This window comes from Agelaius phoeniceus, chromosome 6, assembly GCF_051311805.1.
Source record: "Agelaius phoeniceus isolate bAgePho1 chromosome 6, bAgePho1.hap1, whole genome shotgun sequence".
Taxonomy (NCBI): Eukaryota; Metazoa; Chordata; class Aves; order Passeriformes; family Icteridae; genus Agelaius; species Agelaius phoeniceus.
The window spans coordinates 20,605,447-20,624,252 of record NC_135270.1 but is presented as its reverse complement, the minus strand read 5'-3'; the positions used below and the strand labels follow the sequence as shown (position 1 = coordinate 20,624,252).

The 18,806-nt window shown below is 42.6% G+C and overlaps 1 protein-coding gene across 5 annotated transcripts in view; it reads right to left on the bottom strand.

Moving 5' to 3' along the window:
* Positions 1-17,055, bottom strand: part of LDLRAD3 (low density lipoprotein receptor class A domain containing 3) — a 107,949-nt gene extending 90,894 nt beyond the window's left edge. For 3 of the 5 annotated variants that reach the window (XM_077179984.1, XM_077179985.1, XM_077179986.1), the window contains exon 1: positions 16,930-17,055. In XM_077179984.1, coding sequence (XP_077036099.1) covers positions 16,930-16,963 — 34 coding nt within the window. In that variant the 5' untranslated portion in view covers positions 16,964-17,055. Of the gene's footprint in view, positions 1-16,650; positions 16,798-16,929 lie in introns of those variants that run through there. The other 2 variants (XM_054635673.2, XM_077179988.1) reach the window with 2 other exon arrangements.
* Between the last annotated feature and the right edge of the window lie 1,751 nt (positions 17,056-18,806).

Here is an 18,806-nt window from a genome sequence, read left to right as displayed (position 1 = left end):
TTTACTCAAAGTAGCAGCATCAGTTGTGTCCTCTTTCCCTGAAGACAGGCAAGAGTGACTACAGACCTAACAAAGTGCAGCAGGCTGAAAAGATTAACTTCCTTATTTAAATGAAATATCATCATTTGAAATTTCATTTTGAAACCAACACTTTTTAAAGGAAGCTTGGTAAACGGAAACTGAAGCAAGACTGCAGTAGGTCTTTAAGGAATCACACAAAGCAGCTGATTGACACTAATATTCTTTCTAGCCTAGTCCCTTTAATGAAGTTTAAAGACATCAGAACACATTGAAACAAAACCAACAAAGGGTGCTTGGGCACTTGAAGAGGCTCCCCAGGGAAGTGGTCACAGTTCCAAGCCTGACAGAGTTCAAGAAGCATCTGAACAATGCTCTCAGGCATAGGAGGTGTCCTGTGCAGGGCCAATATTTGGACTTGATGATCCTTGTGGGTTCCTTCCAAACCAGGATATTCTTTCATCTCTGAGAACTGAGATGTCAATTCATTTTTATTCCCACAGCAGTTGAAGGCAAAAAGTTAATGCACTGAAACAAACCCATTGAGGTTATTTTAAAGAAATGTGATGCAAATTCTCAAGAATGTAAAAAAATTGCAACAAAATCATTCTTCATGTGTGTTTAAGATAGAACTGAATCAATCTGGAAGCTACGTATGTTTATACAAAAAACCCACCCCAAAAAACAAACCATATATTTCCCTTTAATGCCTCCTTGGCAAACCAGACTCGGATGAAAGACATGCTCCAACAGACTGTGCACTGTTTTTTAGGATGCAGCACAGTGTTTGAAAACATTTGGCACTGCCAAACCCTGCACAAGTGTTAAACAGTTCAGATTTTGCAAGGTGAGGCAATGTCCCAAATTTTAAGAAAGTGATTAGAAAACATATGAATAAAGTCCAGTTGCAGCTATTTATCTTTGGACCTTCATCCAGGAAAGTAGATGAAAAACCCTTGCAGTGTCCCAGGGGATAAGCTATATAGATAAATTAATACTTTTTCCCCATCTCTCATGTCTACATATCAGAGAGCGTGATACTACCCTGCTTCCTCATTTATATTTTAGTTCACATCTTACACAGAACAGAGACTGCCCTATGCTAATAAAAATAAGCACCACATATTTTTCAGGACATCTATTTTAAAGTTCCCCTCTCTAGCATCCAAAAAGAAATCTGCCAATGCTCCACCCTAGGAGACTGGAGGCACTAACTTCTTGACATCAGGAAACACTGGAAGGAGAACCTGCACAACTCCAAATCCTTATCTATGACTCCTCACATAAGAAAGCAAAACATGTACAACTGTTATCCACTCCCAACCTACATGTTCTGATTATAATGAAAAACTATCAGAAATAACTCACATATGATTCAAAGTAGGGATATAAAAGGGACAACTGAAACAGCCTTCTCACACAAGCTAAGAGACAAGCAAGCACTTTGAGCATCAGCAAGAGGAAAAGACAGCAGTCTAGAAGTAGCCTACTTGAAAAAAGAAAAGAAGCAAAAGTAACAAACAGTGATAGTGTGTCACACACGCAGGGCTCAGTCCTCCAAGTTCAGCCTGAGTTTCAGCCCTTCCTGGACCTGCTGCTTTGCTGATGCAAAAAGAAATCCACCATCTCACCTGATGCTGTTTGTTCCATTCTTCTCATAAGCTACTACAATTTTATTGGGGCTTAAGGGCAAAGCATTCATGGAGGAGAAGGAAAAAGGCATGTGCACAACAACCTCATAAAACATTGGGAAAAGTAGAGAAGTGGAACTGACAGTGGCAACTACCACTTCCTAGCGTCTTACTTAGCAAATCAATCGGAAACCAGCTCCAGCAATTAAGCGATAATGAATTATTGATGACACTCACTTTGGGGAACTGAGCACTTACCAGCATTTATGAAACTAAAGAAACTGAGGTGGGTAAGCGCCATCCCCATTTTGCAGACGGCACGAAGCCAGGCAGACAGCAACAATTCCACGACATTACGCCTTGCCGAGGATCACTTATCTCTAGCACGTTATCTCAGTTCTGTTTGTACATGGTCACATATTACCTTGATTTGTAACACACTCCTGCTTCAGAGAGGCACAGTGAATGCTCCAGGTACAGAATTTAATAATTGCAGTAACCACATCCTACTACCATTTCAGAGGTGGGGAGAAAAAGGTTGCTCAAAATAAAGGACAGCAATATTGGAGCCAGGGAAAAACCACTTTAAAATGTGATCTACAACATATGTTCAGTGGCAGAATTTGCCCTTGAGAAAGCAAAGAAGGTATTCAAGCTCTACTATTTCAAGATACTTTATGTCTGTGCTTAACATGTGTTTAAGTCAGCCAACTAATTTTGCCAATGCAAATATATTCAACTAGAAACTCAGAAGAAAGCCAAGAATTCAGTCTCGGATTTAAAACACTCTTGCCAGCCACTCAAGGCTGTCAGTAATGCCATACAGGAACATTTCCTATCACTAACACATAAAAGTGATCTAGGAAAGAGAACTCACTCTACTCCTACCATACTTCACAACTGAGCTTTCCAACTGTTGCCATTATCTATTTATATCATTAAAAACCAGACAAAGGAAGATACGAGCATTCACTGCACATTATCTATCCTGCCCCTTCACAATTTTTCATCAGACTTAGCAAGCAGACAGGCTAATGTCTACATGCACTTAAAGGTAAATCTCTCACACTTGTACAGCTTTCACCCTCAACAGCAGCTGCTAGAGCTGAGGCAGACACAGATGCAGCTTTACAAATTAGCAGCCGTACATCATCCAGCTGGTGTGAAACACCATGACATCCCTTCAAACACCACAATGGTTACACCCATGCGAGTGTGCTGACTTGTAGTCAGCTCTCTGACAGGAATGCTGGTGACATAAGCTTCAGAAGGAGGAAGATGAATGTCAGTACCTGCCATGTAGTCCAGCCTTGCAGACAGGATGTCTTTCAGGGAAGGGCAGCTTTCTGTGTGGAATTTTAGATGACCAGAGATAGGGTTCAGCCCTGCCACAGATGTCTTACATGATCATATTATTCTGCTTTTCTTGGCTTCAGTTTTCCTTATCTGTTAATGACTACTAATGCTCTCCTATCCCATGGGAATACTGCCAGCATCCATAATTTATGTTTCCACCCTGCTTGGATGCTGAGAAGATGAGTACCTGGAGATATATACTGATCAGTTGTCTGCCAAATATATAAACTGTTTTTAAAGAAATATTATAAAAAAATGCAAACTATTAATATTAAAGCCCATCTGTGCATCATATAATCATTAAGGAAGGAAAAGGCCTCAATAATCACCGAGTCCAAGCATTAACCCAGCACTGACAAGTTCACTACTACATCATATCTCTAAGGACCACATCTACATGTTTTTTGAACACTTCCAGGGATTGCGATTTCACCATTTGCTGGGCAATCTGTTCCAATGCCTGATCACCCCTTCAGTGAAGAATTTTTTCCTTATTCCCAATATAAATTTGCCCTGGCACAACTTCAGGCCGTTTCCTCTTGTCTTATTGCTTGTAACTCTGTCTACCTCAGCTCACTACAATGTTCTTTCAGGGTGTTGTAGAGAGCAGTAAGATTTCCCCCCAGAAAAGCCTCCTTTTCTGCAGGTTAAACACCCCCAGCTCCTTCAGCTGTTCCTCACAAGACTTGTGCTCCAGACCCTTCACCAGCTCCATTGCCCTACTCCAGACTCATTCTACTACTTCAATGTCTTTCTTGCAGTGAGGGGCCCAAACCTGAACACAGGATTCAAGGTGTGGCCTCACCTGTGCAGAGTACAGGGGACAATCACGGCTCTGGTCCTGCAAGCCACACTGACTCAGGCCAGGATGCCAGTGGCCTTCTCATGTTCAGCTGCTGTCAACCAACACCCCCACCAGGTCCTTTTCCACAGGACATCTTTCCAGCCACTTTCCCCCAAGCCTACAGTACTGCACGGGGTTGCTGCGATCCAAGTGCTTCAGGACTCAGCACCTTGCCTTGCTGAACTTCCACACAATTGGCTTTGTCCCATTGATCCAGCCCACCCAGATCCCTCTGCAGAGCCTTCCTACCCTCCAGTAGATCAACATTCCCACCCAGCCTGGTGTTGTCTGCAAACTCCATTTACTCCTCAACAGTAAACAGGCATTTTTATATTTTTATAACCAAAAATCTTTGAGTTATGCAGGAATGCAGCTGATACACAGATTCTGACTAAAATAGGTAGGACCACTCTGTAACAGATAAGCAGGAAGGAGTTTGGGAAATTGCAGCTTCAACTACCAACTAGACTCAGTTCACATGGTAACTCTAGAGATAAGTGATCCCCTAGACCTAAGAAACTCAAACCATTTTAGATACAGAAATTAACTGCCCTCTTATTTACACTTACAGGGTCCAACAAGAACACCTGCTATGGTTCAATTTCTGTTTTCCTTTTGCACATACTCTTTACTTTGTTTAATGTTGGGATGAGATTAGTGGAAAAAGGGAACAACTTGGGAAGCTTGTTTGAAAACAGATTATAAATCTGTATATTTCAAAGTATCCAAAAAATCACTCCACCCTGGAAACATGCAATGACTAGCTCTTGGTATAGCTGCTTACACCTAGGGTTTAATTTTGACAGTTGAGATCACTCAAACGGTTCTCTAACCAAAACATTTACTATAGCATTTCAGTAACACATTTTTTCCAACACAACAGGCCAACATAGTCCTTCTAAACCAAAGCAAACAAAGCTGGAACAGTAACTAAATCCGTGCCAAGTTAGTTTTCTTACAGGAATGTGCAAAGTAGCTTGGAAGGCTTGTGTTTGCAAACACTCAACTTATTCCATCTTCAAGGGCCAGACTGGCAAAGGCGCAAAGATCATTCTATTTCCTCAATGTCACTGTTCCTTTGAGACATCCCATATCAGACACACTTCCTTTACAAAATGGAGATAACCACCTGATATTTTAGAAGTCTAAATCATGCACTCTTTACTGGGTTAAAAACTGGCTGGATAGCCAGGTCCACTGGGGAATGTACATCCAGCTGGTGGCCACTCCTAAGTGGTGTTCCGCAGAGCTCAGTGTTGGCTCCAGTCCTGTTTAATACCTCTATTAATGAGGTATTAAATTGAATGAGAGGAGCAAGCGTCCTGTCAGCCAGTTTGCAGACAGTGCTAAGTTGGGCAGGAGTGCTGATCTGCTGGGCAGGCTGGATCAATGTGCCAAAGCCAGCTGTATGAGGCTCAACAAGGTGAAGTATGGGTCCTGAGGGAGCTGGTGTTGTTCAGCCTAGAGAAAAGGAGGCTCAGGGGACCTTATCACACTCTACAAATGCCCAAAAAGAGGTTGTAGCCAGGTGGGGTTTGGCCTCTTCTCCCAGGCAACCAGCAATAGGACAAGAAGACAGCCTCAAGACAGCTGCACCAGGGGAGGTTCAGGTTGGACATTAGGAAGAATTTTTTCACTGAAAGGGTGAGCACTGGAACGGGATGCCCAGGGAGATGGCGGAGTCACCACCCCTGGAAGTATTCAAGAAGCAACTGGACACGACACTTAGTGCTACGGTTTAGTAGATGTGGTGGTGTTCAGTCAAAGGCTGGAGTCAGTCTTGGAAGGCTTTGGTGAGTCCATGATTGTATGTGGGCCTAATTTTAACAGATCTAATGGGCCTTACAGAGGTCTCTTCGATACAGGCCCAAAGGAAGTTACACTGATTGCTTCTTCAACTGGAAAGTTTGCTCACAATAGAAATCTGCCTAATTTTACAACTACCGATGAGAAAACAAAGTACCAACACTGCAGGGAAAAAATAGCTAAACCATGGCCGAACAGTTTCCCCATGAGACTACTCACAAGGAGCAGTGGCAGTCAGCAGGTCAGCAACTCTGGATTCAACCTCAGTTAGGACATGAATATCCTGCCAATGATCATCACTGTTTCTTGTGTTTCCAGATTTTATTTGACTCAGCTAATTGGCCATTAAGCTCCAATGAGGTGGACATTTATCTACAGATAACACAAGGAAATTGGAAAGTAAGCAGCCTGAGGCTACCCTGAAGACTGTTAACCAAATAGCAAGGCAGAGCTCAATTAAAACAATTCATCAGAAAACCTATATAGTCCATTGGCAGATTTTCAAGGATCCCATTAGCAATTTTAAGGATATTCAATCTGATTAGATGCTGAAGTCTATCTCATGTAGAAACCATTAATAAGTAAAGAGCCCTTAACTTTGAAAGCCTGAACATTACCAAAGCCACAGCAGGAAGAGACACTGGGCCTTTCCTGTGTAACTAATATGCACAATTTTGCATAAGAATGGCAAACCCTTTCTGTACTATATTGAAAAACGTGAGACTGATGAAAAGGTAGGGCTGTGCAAACCAAGCAAGTTTGTTATCAAGTACCCACCACTTTTGGGTGGACTCTGTTGATGTAACTAAGAGACACACACTCTTACATGCTACCTCTAAAAAGCCTACATGCAGGATCTCTGAATCAGGAGTATTCCATGAAATGTCTAATACCTCAGTTATTGAAAAGGGCAGGCATTTCAATCACTTGAAATTGCAGTGCAAATAGGAAATTACACTGAAAAACATTTTGTCTCTCATTTTATGAAAACTTGAAGAAGAAAAATGTCTATTGCACTCTTAACCTTAATGGACATATAATTCAAGTACAAAATAAGGTCACTGCTATTCTGGACTCTCTTTTTGAAAAGAAAGGTTGCAATGAAAAACATTTCAAAAAACATGATACTGACAGTAATCCCTATAAGGGAAAAAAATCTGACAACACTCTACTTCAAACTTGCAATTTTGAAGCTCACATTCCTCATGGAAGATTTTCAGGGTACAACTGGTACTGCCAACTCCTATTGTTCAAAAATACTCTTAGGAACTCTACTATCAATGTCTTTTTTGTCTTCCAAGTACTCTGCTAATGTTCTAGACAGACCACTTTGATCTTTGGACAGAAGCAGATTCTTAATTTGTATACTGCACATGGTAGTTCCATTTTCAGAGGAGATAAAAAGAATAGGTTCATGAAATTTAAATACTGCTTGCACATAACAGAGGGAAGTCCTCCATCTGAGGACAAATGCTTGTGGTTGGATTAAGAATGTGTAAGCTGAAAAATATTACAGGGATGTACTTTTCTCTTCCCTCCACACTTGCTGATATTCAAAGCCAGTATATTCACAAGACTGAAAATGCCTAAAAAGAGTATGTAGATCTCACCTTTTAAGACACGGCTACCGTTTGGTAGCCGTGTCTTAAAAGGTGAGATCTACATACTCTTAGAGAACATAAATCAGAATTCCAACAGGACTCGATTCAATTAATGTCAAGTTTAACATCTAGAACCCTGGTTACACAGTAAAATGAATGATCTGCTCATTTAAAAGTTCACAGTGTTTTGGATTGGTTTTTTTCACAATTCTACCTGTAACTCCATTTATGCTTTCATTTCACTCACAAGCAGGTACTGAACATCAGCCATATGGATTGTTTTCCTCCCTCTCCACCTTCTTTTTACCTTTTAAAAACTTGCTGAAAGGAAAAAGAAGCCTTTTCTGAGTTTGAAAGACAGCAATCACCACAAACACTGCTGTTCTTCCTTAGCCAATTCTGAATTATGCCTATTTAGTTTAAGGATTTGGTCTTTTAAAAGTAATTGAGCAGTAAGTTCTTCCAGACTCCAGGATTTCACAAGCGCAGGTTGCTTTCTACCAGACTGAGCAGATCTCGATCTCAGCATCTGTACTGTGCCTTTCCAGTTACACAAACAAGCAAAGATGTTCAGATTTTACATGATGCCAAGACCTTGAGAAGACATTTCTTACTGTTGGATCAGATCATGGAAGATTCAGTTTGGCATCTTCAAGATCACCATCAGAGCCTCAAACTCTTTTGGTGTACAGCCATTCTCCTCAGGACAAAAAACATGCACATCAGGTTCCATATAACCATATATTCAGTTTGGGAGTGTGCAGTTCCACTCAGCTTTTAAGATTTCACTGTTTTGGATCCAGCCACCACAGCAACTTGTGTCACTGGCAGGAGGCTGCCTAACGGGACTTATTTGGCCATTGAAACTCATTGATTGCAGTGTGTTTCCTTTGAAGGTCACACATGCTGACTCTACCAATTATGTGTTTATGAACAACTGATGTGCTTTGGCAGGTGAAGCAACTCTACATATTTAACTCTCTAACTAGTCTATGACTGCACATATTTAACAATGCATTCACTAATGATTTAGCAATTTATAAAACATGTCTTGCATTGTGAACATTACCTGTTCTTCATAAATGATCCCTGAGAAATGGCTCATTTGCTTAAGATGCACAATTCACTTATAAATTGTACCAGAAACTGAGTAAGACCAAGTCCCAAGTAGTCTTCTCTTACTAAACTCCACCTCTCAAACACAGCAGCAAAGTCCTACACAGCCTAAAGCTGAGCCTTAGCAAACAGCATAGCTAAGCAATGGACAGGGAGAAGAAAAGCAAGCCCAGCACTGGTGGTAGAGTGAAGCAGAACATCTGCAATAGATAGAGGCAATGGAAAAATGACAATACCTACCTTCAAGTTTGGCATAGATATAGTAAGTACACATAACAGCCTCTTTCTTTTTAAGTACGGAGGCATGATGAGGAAATCCATGGCTAGCTCTATGCTTCAATGGGTACAATTTGGTGAGGTCATGAGGCACGAAGGAAAAAAAGAGGAAAGGATACTGAGAGGAGGAAGGAAGTGGCACAAATCATCTATGAAAAGAAGCATGTAAAGCCTAAGTCATCAGCATGCAGCTTCACAACAACAGATCAAGGATGCAGGCAAAGAAAGAAAAAGAAAGGAGTTTGAATCTGACAAGAAAGGGATTCAAAATCCGAGAAATAATGACTATCTTTAGCTGCAGAATTTTAGCTAAGCTTATACAAAGAGAAGCAGAAACATTTAATAGCCTTTAACATAACTTCTTGCATTGGGAGACAGCAGCAGAATACCAGCCCTGAGACTGAATTAGCAGCCTCAAAACTCAACAGTGCAAGCTCAAGCATTCCCTTCTGTAGCCACGTGTGAGCAGTAACTGCATTCCCTGTCAAGCAGCCACTATTTCGACATGGTCCTGAATCATGGGTTCCCTGTGCAGAGCACCCTAGACAAGCAACAGTACTTCAACTTGTCAGCTCCTGCCCTGCCTTACAAAAGGGAGAGAAAGTGCAACTTGACAAATACATGGATTTTCATAAGTACATCAATTTGTGTGTCTCTATCATGCTTCACATCTTTGTACACCTAACACTCCTATGTTTGAGGAATCTTAATGCCTTTACGCTAACAACAAAAAAGAAAGGGGAAAAAACAGGAATATTTGACTAAAAATTATCATATCAAGAAAAATCTACTTACCTCACATCAAATCCGTACCAGGCAAGGCAGAACATCTCTTAAACGCCAAACCCACTATTTTGAACTGTAAAAACATATGCCTGATATTTGTGGCACATAGCTCTTGACTAAAACTAGGGTAGCACTAACAGCATCAGAGAAAGATGGTAAGAAAGCTGGTGTCAAAAAAAAAATTAGACAAATAAAAGAGGAGGGAATACAGTGAGGAAAGAATTAAATCTTGCCCAAAGTCATACCCTGATCAGTAACACAACCTGGAATAGATCTGTTGTCATCTCATTGCAGGGGCTCCATACTGTTGTCTTCTTATCACAAAAGTTTCATACCTTCTTGGTGCTTCTCGTGGGCAGCTCCTCAGAGCACTGACTCTTTCTTCTTCACAAAGCAGCCAACTGACTCCAGTTCCCCTCTCAACCAGCCACCCCACTCTTTTATAGCACTCTTCTTCTCACTGGTTATAGCTGTGGCCTGTTAAAGTCAGGCCTGTTCCTAATCTTTGATAATTGGCCCAGCTGCAACTCCTTAGAGGTAAGATTACTTTCTACACTACCTTTATTTTCTTATGTTCTATCCCCCTATGTAGATCCTGCAGCAGTAAGATGGTGAATAGCTTTGCCCAGAAGAATACAAGTCTTTAGTTGACACATATACACATGGCTGGCGATGGTGTTCTGTCTGGAGCCATAAGCATCATCTGACTCATTAACAATTGAAGTGATAAATTCATCTAAAATACATAAAGCAAGAGAAATTACTCCAAGGAATGATGGAATCTGAACACAAATACTTAATAGCCAGAATTCACATCTTAATTTTTAATGGAACCACAACCTACTTGCTGCAGCAGCACTATTACATTTTATGAAAACAGAGATAGGGCCTCACAGGAAAATGTTACGTAAAATTGAACTTTTCATCCAACAAACCCAACAGTTTCAAAATAGACCAACACATTATACCTCATGTGATTTCCATCTAAAATTTTCAATAAGAGAATCTTGAACCAGGAATCTTCCTGATCACATTCCCTAGGAGCCATCCGGAATCTGTCTAAGCAGATGAAAGATAACGCAACACCTGAGACCCAGAGCAAGGTGCAATACTTAGAGCTTTCTCATTTAATTTAAAAGGAAAAAAACTAATCAGAATCCCTACTAAAGAATAAAAATAGCACTACAACCTGAAAAATTATATTTTTGCCCCTATTGAAACAAGCTATTTTATAACACAACAGCGTATTTCAACCATATTCAACTTATAGACTTTCCAATCTTTAATAAGTTAAGTCTCACAGGCTAGTTGAGAGATACCAAAGCCATTTTAAAATAGAAATCTTTTGGCTAAGAAGACATAGTATCAGGACCTTGGAGTTCATTAGCTCCCAATCCTAAATGATCCCAGATTTTAGCAGTTTCACAGCCACATCACCTTCCATTCATTACCTCAGCTCCCTGTTCACTCTGACATGTGACACAGAAACTTACTCAACCATTTACACATTGACAAAGAGCAGCTTTGCTTGATATGTTTTAATTGTGACAAGTTCACAGCTGTCCAGCCCATGGCTGGAAGAAGGCTTAAGAAACACAGAGGAAAAAATTACCAGCAGCCACTCCACCCCATCCCCCAAATTGCTTCCATTTTCATTTTGTTCATCTGGAGCCTTTTGATTATCCACCCATATGATTCCCCAGTCCTTCAACACATTTCTCACACTAACAGGAGCTATCTATTATTTCTCTCCAACTTCCAAAGAATACACATTTGTATAAGCTGCAACTAAAATAAATATGTGATTCCACAAGTTCCTTTACAACCAAGAAGTGGGTAAGTGGGGATCTGTATAAGCAACAAGAACAAGAGACCAACGGCTCCATTTAGAAATTTCACTGCCTCAGCATTTCCCATGTGCAAGTTAAAACACACCCACACACCAAGCCAGCTACTATTACACCATCTTCTCTCCTAAAAGGATTTTTCTGTCCTGATAGACAACACTGCATGCAAGGTGAGGTTGGCCTAAAATTCCTTTTAGTCTGACAGTTTCACTAGCACAAGAGGCTGCATGAAAGAAACTAAACATCTGATCAAGTTACTGCGGCTTACAAGCTTCTAGATGTCAAATAATCTGGACACACACACAGTCCTGGCAAATGCAAAACCCCATTGATCATATAAATCAAAAGTTTCACTATCAGAGGTAACTAATTTAGACAAATGCTTTCTGCCATGGTGTTTTGTTTGCTAGTTTTTCTTACGCTGTTTGTTATTTTCAATTTTGTTATTGGTTTGAGTTTTTTTGTTTCTTAATATACATGAGCTGCTCCTCAAGAATTCTATAGCAGTCAATAAATGTATGATAAACTGATTATCCTAATGGCCGACTATACAATTACCTCCAGCCACGATCTATTTACATTTCAAGCAAAGGGCAATCTGTCATTCCATGTTTCACTTGAGAGCTACCTTAAAATACATAATGAAAACTGTTTTCACTTGAAATATTCCATTCTGCATCTTAGATATAGCCCATTATGAGGTCCTGCCAGGACAGAAGAGTTATTTTAATACTTGAAAAGACAAAAATGCCAAAACCCAACTATTGAGACCCAAGATGTTTCTCCTTCCTCATCTTCGAAACCTGCCAGCTGATAATGAAGCTGTTTTCAAATCTTTTCAGACCCTGAAAATGTCAGTTGAAATAGCTATCACAGAGTGCCTTGTACCAAAGGTAGAATATCCACAGCTCCAGTCTGCAGCAAGCAGGACAACTGAACAGCCTTCCAGGCTTTCTAGCAATTCATAAAACCCATCAGCTTCTATAACAGACAAGACACTGAAATGGAGAGCACTGCTACCATCACAGTAGATCTCACACTACACATTTTTCAGGCCTACTCCATTATTGCATTTCTGCTCACATGGACAGAGAGAGGAACCAGAGAACAGGATATATGACAGACACTACTCTGGTAAAATGTACCAGTTTGGAAAAATCAATTAAAATTTTAAAAACATAAATAACACGAACAAAAACCAAAACAAATTCTTTCTCCAGGTGACAAATTAATTTTTAATTAGGCCTTCCCACATTGCCCTGAAACACAGAGATGCTTGAATCTCAGCTCAAATTAATCACTGCTACTTAACAAATCAACATAACCCTGTAACAGTCTACCAGATTTACAGCAAAGGGAGCCATTTTATTCCTCACCCAGTAGATAATCAGGATAAGAATGAAAGCAGGATGCAGGTTCCTATTGTCACAATAAAAACATTATAGTATCACCAAGAAACTTTTTTTTCTCTAAAGAGGTATGGAGCTTGCTGGTCTCAGTGTATCAAGCACTACAGACTGACTGCATGCTTGTAACAATTTATTCCACATTTGTACAAAAGGTGCATTTTTACTATCTATTTTCTTTGTAACAATCTCCACTGCCTATCACAACATGTGACTACAACATTGCAGTCATGCTTCCTCCCTCTCAGCCTGGCAACTGCGGACTCTTTGCAGCAATTATGCCAGGCAAGATGGGACGGCTGGAAGCTCCTGGGCCCTGCAACTCCCCACATTCAGTGAGTAAGAGAAATCTGTTTAAATCTAGCCAAGGACACACCTCCCCCAAATCATCCTCTGCTTATTTCACTCTCTGCACAAAAAATGTACTTGCAAGAGTAAAGTCTGACAACAGCCTCAAACATCAAACACTGAATACCAGAAACTCATTCAAGACAACTCGTGTGTGGGCACAGGCTCCTGTGACAAATCCCACATTCTCCTCAGCATGGCTGGGGAGCTTTGCATTGGAGTGAGTACCCCTGGCTGCTCTCATTATGACCACTGGCAGACTCACATCCTCAGCAAATATCCAGTGCTTGTTGTTTATTGCTGTCCCAAGCTGGAAGTTTCTCGACTTACCCACTCCAGGAATCTTTCTCCATCCCTCCCACACTGATGTGCTACCCATGCTCACTGGCTTATGTACCAAGAAAGACAAACACTGGTTATGAAGCATTAGACTCAGTTTACGAGTTTTTAAGAGGACTGCCTGAAAAACACAGAACAGACCTACTGAATAAACAATACAGACATGAGTCTTCAAGTAGAGAGTGGCTTTTTTCTCTCTGCTTATCTAACAGTGGAGACCACTACTCAGCACTGCTGATTACTCCTGCCATGCAGTACACAAGGTTTTCAGCAAAGAAATTCTATTAGCAATACCTCTGAATGTCAGTGCAAATGAAGACTCAGTTAAGGAAATAATGGCTATCTCCTTAACACCATGTGGAAGTTTTAAGTTAGCAGATATTACACAATGCAGACTAATGTGGTAACATGACTCTTCAAATAGCTCCTACACCTCCTTGATTTTAGGGATGTTCTGGTTTTTGCAAGATTTTGAGGTGAATTTGGAAAATGTAATGAAAGCACACGTGTGGCCCTTCATGTTTATGCTGTCTGTGGAATGGGTCCTGGTCCTAACAATCTTAGACCAAAATACTGGAGGGAATAAGACACAGAAGCTTCCCCTTAATACAGAGCAAGCTGAGTATATTTTAAGAGGCATAATATCTACATTATATATTTGACTAATGTATCAGAAAGGCCCTTATATTGAACTGTGACACCTGGGGATGATACTTAGAAATCCCAGCTGTGCATTGCATTTTGATTCTCCAGTCAAAGACTAACATTGTAAAACCTCCTTCAGTTAAAACAGAAAGGTCTGTAATTGTCAGAAAAAACAGCGTCCCTTTTTGCTCACTTTGTAAAAGCAGTTAATTTACCTGAATGTTTGTGACTCCTGCCATCATTTCTCTTCTTAATGGATGATATACAGGTTGAAGAAAAAAAATACATAAATCTATGTTCAAAACATGTTCAGTAGGATTTAGGTTTCTTTAAATAAAAAAAATGTCTTGGATACACAGTACAGTGGCAGTCAGGATTACAGAACTCATTTTTCTGTTAGGGATTGTTTACATTTTATTGGTTTTTCAGCTGTAGTGTACTTGCAATTCACTGAAACAATCCTTTCCAAAACTCACTGTAACTGTGTGTAGATCAGCTTCCATTACTTCATACAAGCAGTAGAAGATAAACATAGATGTCTGTTTTCTAACTAACAGACCTCCTTCTATATTAACTTAACTTGATAATGTTGTTACAGTCTGAGCTGGAAACAGGAATCCTTGCAGGACCTAACCTACATCCAGGAACTCATGGGCTGACACTGAGCCAAAGAAAAGTGCTGGAAACTGGGTCACACTATGACATGTACAGGGCAGCAGGAGGGGATCCGAGCTGAGCCTGACCTGCTTATATTGGCAAGAGCACGAGAGATGAAAGAAACTGGGTGCATGGTGTGTGAGCTGCCCAAGAGCTTGATGAGACTTGAAATGAGATGGGGACTAGAAGAGGAAAGGAAGGTAACCAGGAAGCTCCTGTGCTGGGAACAGAGGCTGAAACTTCAGATCCATAGTCTCTTTCTGATCAATTACCAGTTAGTTACCAACTGAAATTAACAGCCTGGTGTAAGTTCAAACTCAAATATCATAACAAAGTAAAACCTTTCCCATGCAGATAGGCTCTTTCAGGATGAAAAGCACTATTTGATACAACTACAATATTATGAATAAAGACAAAAATAAAAGATCAACTTTGCCTTGCAAAGGTTCACTGCCAATGCAAGTCAACAGTTACTTCTGCACACTTGCACGCTAGCAGAACAACTGTTTAGACAGGGACACTATACTCTGTTTATCTTCTGTTAACTGAAATTCATCCCTAGGGTTGCAAGGTTTCCCATCTGTACCCAAAAAAGATTCAATAGGAAAAGAAGTATTTATATTTTATATCAAGAGTTACCAGAAGTAAAATTCAAACCAGAGTGAAGGCCAGGCAAAGACAAACTTATGCTCCCTGTGGGAAGCTTGCAGAGGTGCCAAAATATACAGAGGAAGCAACATCTAAAAAACAAATCCCTGAAGACCCCCTACTTTATTTTTCAAAAGAAAAACAGAACACATGAAAAAAGAAGTTTCAGAAATTTCTTTGAATCTGCCCCAAAGTAAGCCAGAGTCTCTGGTTAAGTAACTGCAAGAATGTTGTGCAAGAACCACAGCCAGTAGTCAAAAAGCTGAAGTACCAACTTCCACACAAGAAACAGGTCTTTGTCACTGCCCCCAAGCCAAGGTGGAGCAGGAATATGGGGTGTGGGTGGCTGGGAAACCTTCAGATGTAAAGATCAGTATCTTGTAGATGGGATCCCTCCGTGTTAATATAAGGGTGGTATTACAAGAAAATATATTCAACACATGGAAACATATAACTTGCTGTGAATAATTAGATGGAATTTTGGCAGTAGTAGAATGGAAATTAATAAGGAAGAAGGCAACACAATCCAGGTAAACAAAGCTGAGCTTCATCTGAAGTCTCCCAAAAATGGAACGGCGGAAATAGTTTTGCAAAGACACCTAAACCTCCAAAGACTTACGAATGTCACAGTCAAAGTTTGCAGTTGTCTAATTTCAAAACAGTGCAAGTCCTGTAACTCTTCTCCTTCCTACTTGTCTACACCAAACTCGAACTTTTACCATAGAAGCTGTGAAACTTACGAGTTCTTCATGACAACAAATACTCTTAAAAGACAAGAAAAGAAAATAATTTGAGCTTGATAATCTGAGTTTTACACACTGTGTGTCATCACTTCATCGCCAAGGCGTGATTCGGAAACAGACACAGCAGCATGCAGCCAGGCTACTTACACTGTCTGGAAAAGTGCCCGCTAAGATCATGTTGCAGAAATAATTCACACCTGCAGCAAAGCTGCACAAAACATCACCAACTCGCCAATTTTGACAGGCATATGCCGACCGTGGCGGGGAGAAAGAGTTTCTATATAGACGAATATGAGCAATAAGTATGTAACCCCCTTTCCGCACCCCAAGCAAAGCCAGGCAGGACCCGAGCGCTTCACTTGGCCGTATCCCGCCAAGGGCCCACCGCCACAGGGTCGCCCGCACCGGCCACGGCCTCCCTGGCCCCGAGGCGGCCTCGCAAAGGAGAAGGGGGCCCGCCCTGGGATGTACCAGCGGAGCCGCGACCCTTCGGCCCGGCGGAGACTTCGACGCCCGGTTCGGCCCCGCTGCCCGCTCCATGCGCCCCGCTCCATGCGCCTCGCCCCACGCCAGCCCCGCTCACCCCCGCTGCGGCCGGGACCACCCCGAGCACGCCCCGAAGGGCGGAGGGGCCGAAACGCACACGCCGCATCCCCGCCGTGGGCATCCCGGCCCGGCCGGAAAGGGAGGGGAGCGTGGCGAGAGCAGCCCGGTGAGGGGCGGCCGGCGGCGCCCCCGGCCCGCCACGAGCCGCCCAGGGAGGCGGGGGTGGCGAGGAGGCCCCGGCGCCCTCCCCCGCCGAGCGGAGCCGCCCCCTCGCTGCCGGGCAGCGCCCCGGGGCACCGCCCCCGCCCGCACTCACCCGCCGAGCCCAGCAGCAGCCACAGCAGCCACATGGCCCCGCGCCGGCCGCCCCGCAAACTTCGGGGCTGCTCCGCCAGTCCGGCCCGACGGAGCCTGCGGCGGGGAGCGGCGATGCGGGGGCCGGCCCGGGGGAGGGCCCGGGGGTGGCACCGCCGCCGCCGCCCCGCCCCGCTGGGCGGCCGTGCCCACCCGCGGCTGCCGCCGCCCGGCCCGCACGGCTGAAGGGCCGCCTCATCTTCCTCTCCTCTGCTACCCATCAGACACCCCCGGCCAGCTTTGACGGCCGGGTTGCGGTGGCATTGGCGTGTCTTACAACAAAGTCTGCGCTTGCCGTGCAGCGGCAGACAGGAACCCGTTAGGAACACCTGGAAGAGTTTGGGTCGGAGCTGCACCCCTGCGGACATGCAGGGGCATACGGGCTCGCTCAACACTTCTGCAACGACCAAGGGGTATATTGCTTTCAAAAAGCCTCCCCTTACATCTTCTGATGCATGCTCCTCTAAACTTCATTCCCTAACTAGAAGACAAGGTATTTCCATAGCCAGTCAGAATCACTTCTGAGATCATCAACTCCAATTTATGACCAAACACCACCTTGTCAACTAGACCTTGGCACTGAGTGCTATGTACAGTCTTTTCTTAAACATTTCCAGGGACAGTAACTCCAGCACCTCCCTGAGCAGTTCATTTCAATATCTAATCACCCTTTTTGTGAGGAAATTCCTCCAACCTAAACGTCTCCTGACTCAGTTTAAGACTATGTCCTCTCATCATGTTACTGGCTGGCTGGGAGAAGAGGCCGAGCCCCACCTGGCTCCAGCCTCCTCTCAGGCAGTTGTAGAGAGTGATAAGGTCACCCCTGAGCCTCCTTTTCCCCAGGCTGAATACCCTCAGCTGCTCCTCACAGGATTTGTGCTCCAGACCCTTTGCCACCTGTATTGCCCTTCTCTGGACACACTCCAGTACCTCAATGTCCTTCCTGAATTGAGAGGCCCAGAACTGGACACAATACTCGAAGTTTGGCCTCACCAGTGCCGAGTACAGGGGGAAGTGCCAAGGACAAAGGAAAATCAGAGCCAGACTAGGCTGTACTATCCTAGTAAGGCTCTGAGACACAGCATTTGGGAAATTTATATTGCATTTTCAATCTAGTGGCCCAATCCTGACCCTACTTGGTTTCAGTGGGAGCAGGAGTGGGCCTTGTTTCAAGGAACAACATTTTTCAGTATATGATGACCAGGAAGAAACCCAGATTACTGTGTGCCATTCTGCTTTCATGTAAAAATCATGAGCGGTTCATCAAGTGGTACTGTTTAGTTGTAAAATATTCCCCTGTGTGAGTGTCAAGGACATAAGTAGATCTGCATGCGTATAGAATAAAATTTTAACTCTCTAAAAAGCTTGTGGCATGTATTTAAGAGCTGGAGAGGAAGGCTTAGTGCAGAAGGTATTTTAGCTAAGAATTAAAGCCAGTTTATAGCAGTAAGAAGCTGCCAAATGATTTCTAAAACTATGCCCAGCTGATCTGCACAATAATAATGTTTCAAGCAGAATTCTTACAATTCATGTTTAACATACTCAGAACTTGTGGAGATTTACTGATAAGGGTTTCCCATCATTTGGAAAGATGAATTTAATTTTTTATTTAAAATAAGGCTTTTATGTGAATACTTAGATGTAGCTTCTGTTAGTTTTTCAGTGGTATTTTAACCACTGATAGCTAATTCCCACATAGAAGTCAGCTTGGGAACTAGTTTCCAGAAGGGGGTCTGAGAAGGAGGAGTGTTTTCTGACTCCTGAGCGATGTGGCTCTGGGAATTTCCTCTGCCTGCCAGGACACAGATCCTGGGTCCGTGTGGCACCCCAGTGTGACCA